This window comes from Chelonoidis abingdonii, chromosome 11 (genome assembly GCF_003597395.2).
Source record: "Chelonoidis abingdonii isolate Lonesome George chromosome 11, CheloAbing_2.0, whole genome shotgun sequence".
NCBI lineage: Eukaryota > Metazoa > Chordata > Testudines > Testudinidae > Chelonoidis > Chelonoidis abingdonii.
The window spans coordinates 1,465,241-1,473,752 of NC_133779.1; the positions used below are offsets into that span (position 1 = coordinate 1,465,241).

The 8,512-nt window shown below is 63.3% G+C and overlaps 1 protein-coding gene across 1 annotated transcript in view; it reads left to right on the forward strand.

The window, feature by feature from the left end:
• Positions 1 to 372: 372 nt before the first annotated feature.
• Positions 373 to 8,512, forward strand: part of LOC116833840 (inositol-trisphosphate 3-kinase C-like) — a 9,834-nt gene continuing 1,694 nt past the window's right edge. The window contains exons 1-4 of the mRNA XM_075070712.1: positions 373 to 413; positions 5,873 to 5,972; positions 6,138 to 6,351; positions 6,709 to 6,922. Of these exons, the coding sequence (XP_074926813.1) occupies positions 384 to 413; positions 5,873 to 5,972; positions 6,138 to 6,351; positions 6,709 to 6,922 (558 nt within the window). The 5' untranslated portion in view covers positions 373 to 383. The remainder of the gene's footprint in view (positions 414 to 5,872; positions 5,973 to 6,137; positions 6,352 to 6,708; positions 6,923 to 8,512) is intronic.

Genomic DNA, 8,512 nt, shown 5'->3' on the forward strand with positions numbered 1-8,512 from the left:
CCCAAAGGTCCCCCGCTCTGACCCGACACTAGATGGAGAAACTGAGTCTGGCTGCAGGGACTGGCCCGAGGTGGCACAGCGGGGCCAGGGCCGAGGCAGGGCTTGAACCCAGGTGTCCTGTGTCCCAGCCCTGCCCCCGGCTCCGCCCCCACACCCATGGGTGGGCAGAGCACCCCCAGGCGGCTGCTTCCTGCCTGCGCCAGGGCCTGTCTCCCGTCGCTGTCATGGAAAATTCTCTGCCAGATGGCCTGGTTGCTTGGCAACCCCCTGGCGTCGTCACCCCCCGGCCCCCCCGCCAGGTTTGGATGCCAGCCAGAGAGGAAGGCTCAGGCTGCGTCGGAAAAGGGAGCGGGCGCAGAGGGGAAACGTGGGGCTGGCAGGCCATGAAGCAGCGGGACAGGAGCCCCCCCCGGGTAAGTACCTGGGGCACTCGGGGCAGGGGACCGGACAGCAGAGGTGACAAAGCGGGACACTTTGAGGGTTTTCGGGGGGGAGAGGACAAAGACCTGAATAGCAGGATGTGGGGTTACTCGAGGTGGGTCCCGGGCTTGGCCCGGGGACCCCGTCTGCTCTGGCCCTCGGGGTGCCAGTCCCTGGCTGCAGGAAGGGGGATCCTGATGGGCTCTGTGCCTCAGCTTCCCCAGGTGGGCATGAGGGGGCTGACCCAGCTCCCGGGGACTCCGGGACATGGAGAGGCTACCGGGCACCTCGACCGCCAGCCCGGGGACCCGGAACAAACCTTGCTCCAATGACACCCCCCAGCGAGACAGCTCAGTCCTCACCCTGCCATGATAGAACCCAAGTGTCCAGGCTCCCTGCTCTAACCACTAACTCCCCCATGGGATAGAACCCAGGCGTCCGGGCTCCCTGCTCTAACCACTAACTCCCCCATGGGATAGAACCCAGGCGTCCGGGCTCCCTGCTCTAACCACTAACTCCCCCACCCCTCCCCCCGGGGATAGAACCCAGGCATCCGAGCTCCCTGCTCTAACCACTAACTCCTCCATCCCTCCCCCTGGGGATAGAACCCAGGCGTCCGGGCTCCCAGCTCCCCCCTAGGCATCCTGCCCTTTTATCCAGAGGACAATGGCTCCCCTGCGCGTTGCCATAGTGATTTGTCCCGGGCACTGGCTTTGTCTGGACATGGGGTGGGTGGATGGGACTCCAGTGCCCCCCCCCCGTTGGCTGCCTGCCCAAGGGCCAGGCCAGGGGGGGCTCTTTGCAGCTCTGTCCCCCCAGATGGAAGGAGCGGGGGGGGTTATACAGCCAGGGACCCCCCCAGCAGCAACTGCCCCACTGCCCCTCCCTGGCAAGCTGGGGGGCTCTGCCCCATGAAGGCAGAGAAAGGGGTCGTGCCAGAGCCAGAGAGAGACCCCAGGAGTCCTGGCCCCCAGCCCCCTGCTCTACGCACTAGACCCCACTCCCCTCCCAGAGTCAGGGATAGAACCCAGGAGTCCTGGTCCCCAGCCCCCGCTACTCTAACTACCAGCCCCCAATTCCCTCCCAGAGTCAGGAGAGAATCCAGGAGTCCTGGCTCCCAGCCGCCCCCTGCTCTAACCACCAGCCCCCACTCCCCTTCCAGAACCGGGGAGAGAACCCAGGAGTCCTGGCCCCTGGGATGAGCAGAAGTTCTCGAGCGCTGTCACCCAATGGTGCCATTTGCCGCCCCCAGAGCCCTGGCTGTCGGGAATGAGCCATGGTTTTCTGAGCCTGAAAGGGGCTCTCGGAACCGCCTGAAAATGGGGCGTCTCAGGTCGGGTGAGAATGGGAGGAGGAGCATGGGGCCTTCAGAGCCGGACTCCTGGGTTCTGTTCCCAAACCCTTCAGGGGCCTTGATCGCCCACTCTGAGCCTTGCAGCCATCAGGGTGTCCGCTCTGGTGCCATCTCTCTGCGGTGGGGCGATGTTCGTGCCAGGGTGTTTGCAGTTAGCTAGTTAGCAGTGTTACCCCTGCCTCACGGGTGGGGAAAACTGAGCCGCAGGGTGGCAGTGACTCAGGGCAGACCCAGATCTCCTGGGTTCCAGCCCGGGGCCTCCACAAGGCCAGCCTCCCTGGCCCACAGGTCTGTCTACAGCTGCTTGTGGAAGGTTGGCCCTGCTCTGTGCCTCAGTTTCCCCGCCCCCCCCCCGCCCCCCGTAGTACCTGGCTGATGCTCCCTGCGGCGCGGATGGCTTTACAGTGCTTTGGAAGGTGTCACGGAGTCACCGGGCGATGCTCTGGAACTGCTCCCCACAAAGCCAGGCAGGACTTTGGGGAGCCTCCTCTCCCTTGGAGCAGACTTGTTCAGGGCAAGAAGCTCACACGTCTTCACCTCCTGGGTCTCTCCTTGGAGCATTCAGCATCCTCTGCCCCTCCGTGCGCTTCCCACAGCGAGCCCACCCAGGTGGGGTCCTGGGGAAGCCACAGGGTTCTGCACCCCCACTTTGCAGTCAGACGTGACTCTCAGCCAGCAAAACAGAGGTTTATTCGATGACAGGAACAGGGTCTAAAACAGAGCTTGTAGATACAGCGAACCAGACCCCTCGGCCGGGTCCATTCTGGGGGGCAGTGAGCCAGACCCCTAGGTCTGCACTTCACTCCTTATCCCCAGGTAGCTCCAGACTAACCAACCCCTCCAGCCCCTCCTCTCTGCTCAGCTCCTTTCCCGGGCCAGGAGGTCACCTGATCCCTTTGTCTCCAACACCTGCAGTTGGCACCTTTGCAGAGGAGGGGCCCAGGCCATCAGTTGCTAGGAGACAGAGTGCCAGGCATTAGGTGCACTGGCCCTTTGCTCTGCCAGATACTTAAGAACTGCCTAGGGGACACTGAGGCACCAACACAGTATTCAGAGCAAACATTAGGAACAGTCCCAGTTCGTCACAGAAGGGGAACAGGAAACGCGCCGGGACACTGAGCACCGATTGCACCTGTCCCCCTGCCCCCCCCCGGCAGTCACGTGCAGAGCAGACAAACCTGTTGGAATGGAAACCCTGACGTGCCCCAGCCTCTGCTTTCCCATGACAAGTCTCTGAGTCCCTGCCCTGCCCCCCGATGCCACCCAGACGTGGGGCGGGACGGGGCAAGTACAGGCTGGCAGGGCTGGGGCTGTGGAATTACCGGATGGGGCAGCTTGGGACGGGGATTTGAGATCCAGCGAAAACTGGCTTCCCGAGAGGGGGGAATCCTTTCAAAGCTGCTTTCCCGGGTAAGTGAGGCCCTGCCGTGTAGCTGTTAGCAGGGGAGCGCCTTGATGTCCTGACCAAGGTGGGACCCCGTCGGGCCGGGCACCGCCCAGACCCCGGCCAAGATCAGAGCCCCGTCAGGCCGGGCACTACCCAGACCGCAGCTGAGATCAGGGCCCCATCGCGCCGGACGCAGCCCAGACCCCGGCCGAGATCAGAGCCTCGTTGGGCCAGGCACTACCCAGACCGCAGCTGAGATCAGGGCCCCATCGCGCCGGACTCAGCCCAGACCCCGGCCGAGATCAGGGCCCCATCAGGCCGGGTGCTGCCCAGACCCCGGCCAAGATCAGGGCCCCGTTGGGCCGGGCACTACCCAGACCGCAGCTGAGATCAGGGACCCATTGCGCAGGACGCAGCCCAGACCCTGGCCGAGATCAGGGCCCCGTTGGGCCGGACGCCGCGCAGACCCCAGCTGAGATCAGGGCCCCATCGCGCCAGACGCAGCCCAGATCCCGGCCAAGATCAGAGCCCCATCGGGCCGGGCGCCGCTCAGACACAGGCCAGGATCAGAGCCCCGTTGGGCCGGGAGCCGCTCAGACACAGGCCGAGATCAGAGCCCCGTCGGGCCGGGCACTACCCAGACCCCAGCTGAGATCAGGGTCCCATCGCGCCGGACTCAGCCCAGACCCCAGCTGAGATCAGGGCCCCATCGGGCCGGACGCAGCCCAGACCCCGGCCAGGATCAGGGCCCCGTTGGGCCGGACGCAGCCCAGACCCCGGCCGAGATCAGGGCCCCGTTGGGCCGGGCGCCACCCAGACCCGGGCTGGGCGCTCTGCCCACCCAGCGCAGCAAAGGGCAGGTTGCTGTCCCCATGTCACTGCTGGGGGACTGAGGCCTGGGAAGACGCATGGAGGTGCCCAGGGCTGCCCCCTACATCAGTGGCAGAGCCAGGGGACCTCTTACAAATCCTTGGTTCTGCCCCCCCCGCCCCGGCCTTGCTGTGCTCGGCCCTGATCCCGCCAGCAGGGTTCTGCTCGGAGCTCCCAGCCTCCTCGCACAGAGTCAGCACGAAACCGCCAGGCGCTAGTGGTGGAAAATGTGCGTCAGGCCGAGGCCGGGGGAAGTTCTCTGGGTGAAACGCTGAGTGGGGCAGGGGGAGGGAGTGTCTGCTGGAAGCGTGAAGCTGGTGCAGCTGTGAGCTGGTTTGGTAACAATGGCTGAGGCTTGTGGCTGTGTTGTGCTCTTGAGAAACTCCTAGAACCCAGGCATCCTGGCTCCCATCCCCCACTGCTCTAGCCGCTAGACCACACTCCCCTCCCAGAGCTGGGGAGAGAACCCAGGAGTCCTGGCTCCCAGCCCTGCCTGCTCTAATTCATCAGTCCCCACTCCCTCCCAGAGCCGGGGAGAGAACCCAGGAGTCCTGGCTCCCAGCCCCCCCTGCTCTGACCACTGGACCCCACTTCCCTCCAAGAGCTGGGGAGAGAACCCAGGAGTCCTGGCTCCTAGCCCCCCCCTGCTCTAACCACTAGACACCACTTCTGTCCAAGAGCTGGAGAAAGAACCCAGGAGTCCTGGCTTTCAGCCCTGCCTGCTCTAATTCATCAGCCCCCACTCCCCTCCCAGAGCCGGGGAGACAACCCAGGAGTCCTGGCTCCTAGCCCCCGCTGCTCTAACTCTAGACCCCACTTCGTCTGAGAGCTGGGGAGAGAACCCAGGAGTCCTGGCTCCCGGACACGAGGCCCACATGGGCTTGTCCCTGACAGAGCCCCAGAGCTGCCGATGGCTGAGTCCCCTCTGCAGGGGCCATATGGGGTGGGGGTGGCCTTGGCCTGGCCCTCCCGACTCCTGTCCCTGATCAGAGGGGCAGCACAGGGGCCATTCTCCGCAGCTCCAGGAGTAGCAGGTGCCAGCAGGCCGTAGGGATCCCGCCCCTGCACGGTGTGGGAGCGATCTGTGCCCTGGGTGAAAGTCCAGGCGGGGGGTGGGGATGGAGACTCTGATCCGCGCCAAATGGCAGTGACAAGCCAGTGTCTCTCCATGGGGCAGCGCCTGCCCTGACCTGGGCTCCGGGCCCCCGGCGGAGAGCAGGGACCAGACACCAGCTGCACTGGCCGATGCAGGAGGGGGCAGAGCCGCAGGTCAGAGGGGAGCTGCCCATGGGCTGGGGGAGGGCGCAGTGTCTGGGTACCTGCCAGCGGGAGGTGTCACGGGCCTGGGCGGGTGACAGGCTCACCTGGGCGGGAACCCCCCATAACCAATGGGCGGGCCTGGCCGAGCTTCCGAACTAGCCACATACATGGGGTCAGATTGGCCCCACCTGTAGGACATATCTGCGTATGGGGGCTGGGAACCAGGACTCCTGGGTTCTATCCCCAGCTCTGGGAGAGGAGCAGGGTCTAGTGGTTAGAGCAGCGGTTGGCGGAGGAGACCCTCCGTTTTTGTTCTTTTCCCTGCTCTGCCGCAGATATTCTGGGCCTCAGTTTCCCCACCTGTAACATGGGGAGAACAATCCTTCCCATAAGCTGTGTGGGGCAGGAATGGGCTGTCAGTCCGGGTCTGTGCAGCGCCTGGCACACTGGGGCTAGGGGCGGGGGCGATCTCAGCTAGGACTCTCCTACAGTACGGGGGGCACCACCAGGTTTCCCTGCTCGCAGCCCGGGAGCTGCCGTGGGCACCCGGGCACTGACCCCCTCCCTGCCTTTCTCTGTAGAACAAGCCGTGGAAGAAACTCAAGAGCATGGTCCACTGGTCACCTTTCGTCGTGTCCTTCAACAAGCGCTACCCATGGGTGCAGCTGGCCGGCCATGCGGGTGAGAGGGGCTGGGGGAGCCAGTGCAGGAGGGGACCCCAGCAGCTGCCGTGGCTCTGCTGGGGGGGTGCAGCCAGCCCCGAAGGCAGCGCCGTGTGCCCAGTGGGCACGGGCCAGGGCGCATCCAGGCTCCCCTGACCCCAGCCATCCCCTCCCTCCCCCGCAGGGAATTTCAAAGCCGGGGACTATGGGCGGATCCTGAAGAAGCTCTGCCCGCGGGAGCAGCAGTGCCTGGAGCGCCTCATGCGGGACTCGCTGCGCCCCCACGTGCCCACCTACTTCGGGCTGGCGCAGCGGGACGGCGAGTGCTACAACCAGATGGAGGATCTGCTGGCCGGCTTCGAGATGCCCTGCATCATGGATTGCAAGATGGGGGTCAGGTGAGAGCCCGGCTGCGGGGCAAAGGCGAACCGGCTCAGTGAGAACCCAGGAGTCCTGGCTCCCAGCCCCCCGCTCTAACTGCTAGACCTCACTCCCCTCCCAGAGCCAGGGACCGAACCCAGGAGTCCTGACTCCCAGGCCCCCTGCTCTAACCACTAGCCCTCGCCCCCCAGAGCTGGGAATGGAACCCAGGAGTCCTGACTCCCAGCCCCCTGCTCTAACCACTATCCCCCACAGCCGGGGGTAGAACCCAGGAGCCCTGCGCTGGGAGTGCCAGACCCCAGGGGCCCAGGGCCAGCCGAGCCATGGGCCGTGGGGCGAGCGTCCCTCGCTGATCCCCGCTCTGCCCCCGGCAGGACGTACCTGGAGGAGGAGCTGGAGCAGGCCCGGCAGCAGCCCCGGCTGCGCCGTGACAAACATGTAAGAAGATGGTGGCGGTCGGATCCAGGGGCGCCCAACCGCCGAGGAGCACCGCTCAGCGCGCTGGCTCAAGCCCGCTACAATGCAATTGGAGGGAGGCGCTTAGCTCCAAGTGCCGACGCTATAGGCTTCCGCATTCGAAGCATCAAGGTGGGGGCCACGGGTTGGGGGGGTCCATTGGGCTGGGGCAGAGCAGGCCTGCTGGGGGGTCCATCTGGCTGAGGCGGAGCCAGGCGCTGCCAGGGGGGTCCCCATGTGGCTGGGGGCGGAGCAAGCCGGCCGGGGGGGGTCCCACCTGCTGAGGCGGAGACAGGCCTGGCCAGGGGGGTCCATCTGGCTGGGGGGAAACAGGCCTGGCCGAGGGGTTCCATCTGGCTGTGGGGGAGCAGGCCGGCCGTGGGGGACGGGGGGCGGTCCCACCCGTGCTGAGGGCGTTAGCCATCGCCTGGCCGACAGGGCGGGGTCCCATCTGGCTGGGGGGGCCAACCCAGCGCCAGCCTCTCTGCGGTCGACCTCTCAGAGCGACCGTTACCATTGACATGCTGACGGAGGCTCAAGGCTGGCCTAAAGCAAAAACAGGGCGATCTAAGGGAATTCAGGGATAGACCAAAAATATTCTTATCCGGGCGCCGAGGGGGGGAAGCAATTTTCCTGGCTATGTCGCCGGAGCCCGCGACGCTTCCCCATAACTGTCGCCCGCCGGTACCGTACCGCTGTGATCTTGGGAGCATGCAGTAGCTTTTGCTGGGATCCGTCCCTCCCCCTGAAGAGAAAAAGTGAATTTTACGCGAAGATCAGGAGTTAACCTATATGGGTTACAGACTACCTGCCTAGGAGCCCTTAGTCAGAAAGCAGTGGAACCAAAGCCTTTTCCTTCGGAGTGCTAGCAGATGCTACCTGGCAGTCAGTGAGGCGCAGGGACGGAAAGGCGCTGGCAGACCCCGAGAACCAGGTTACAACACCTGCAAGTTTCCTAGAGAACAGAAATGTTCATTTTATTTCATTCAATATGCATTGACTTCTGGATTGCAAAATGTCACTTATATTTTTTACTCCAGCAAGGCCAAATTGCTTCCCCCACAAAAAGATCAGTATTTCATGTGTTTTGGTCTGTGCCCGTTATAAGGGGGCCAAGGCATAAACCATTGCTAGTACAGTGGATGTTGCTATGGCTTTTCAGATGAATTTTTTTTTTCAGCATTGTTACAAGAGAATAAACACCACCTTGAGAACCAGGCCTGTCTCAGGTTAAAAACAGACCTCAAGTCGGGCATGGCAACAAAAACATATAAAGTTACTTCAGTGCGGCACAAAGTTGGACGAACTATATAATTTCTTTTCTCTGGCTATAGTAGCAACTAAAGCGGGCAAAGAGCAGCCAGAGCAAGAGGGAAAAATGGGAGCCCAGCAGGGGCCAGCTCAGCCTCCCTTTTGACTTTCCTAAAACTTATCAGGGAGGGCAGGGGCTAACACTCAGCTGAGGCGAGCTGTAAGAGCCAGGTGGTTCCCCTGTCTCGTCTTCCCCTCTATGAGACCAGTGTGACCCCTTGGGGAGAAAACTAACAAAGTGGAACAAACCTCTCTTAGAAGCGCAGCCAAAAAGTATGGGATGTGTGGATATTTTGAGAACTGGGTTGGGTATAGTTGTTGATTGAACTTTCCTCTGGCTCTGTGGCCAATTGGCTGTTTGCTGCCTTCCAATCCCGACCCTCCTCACAGTCACATTCACATCCAACACAC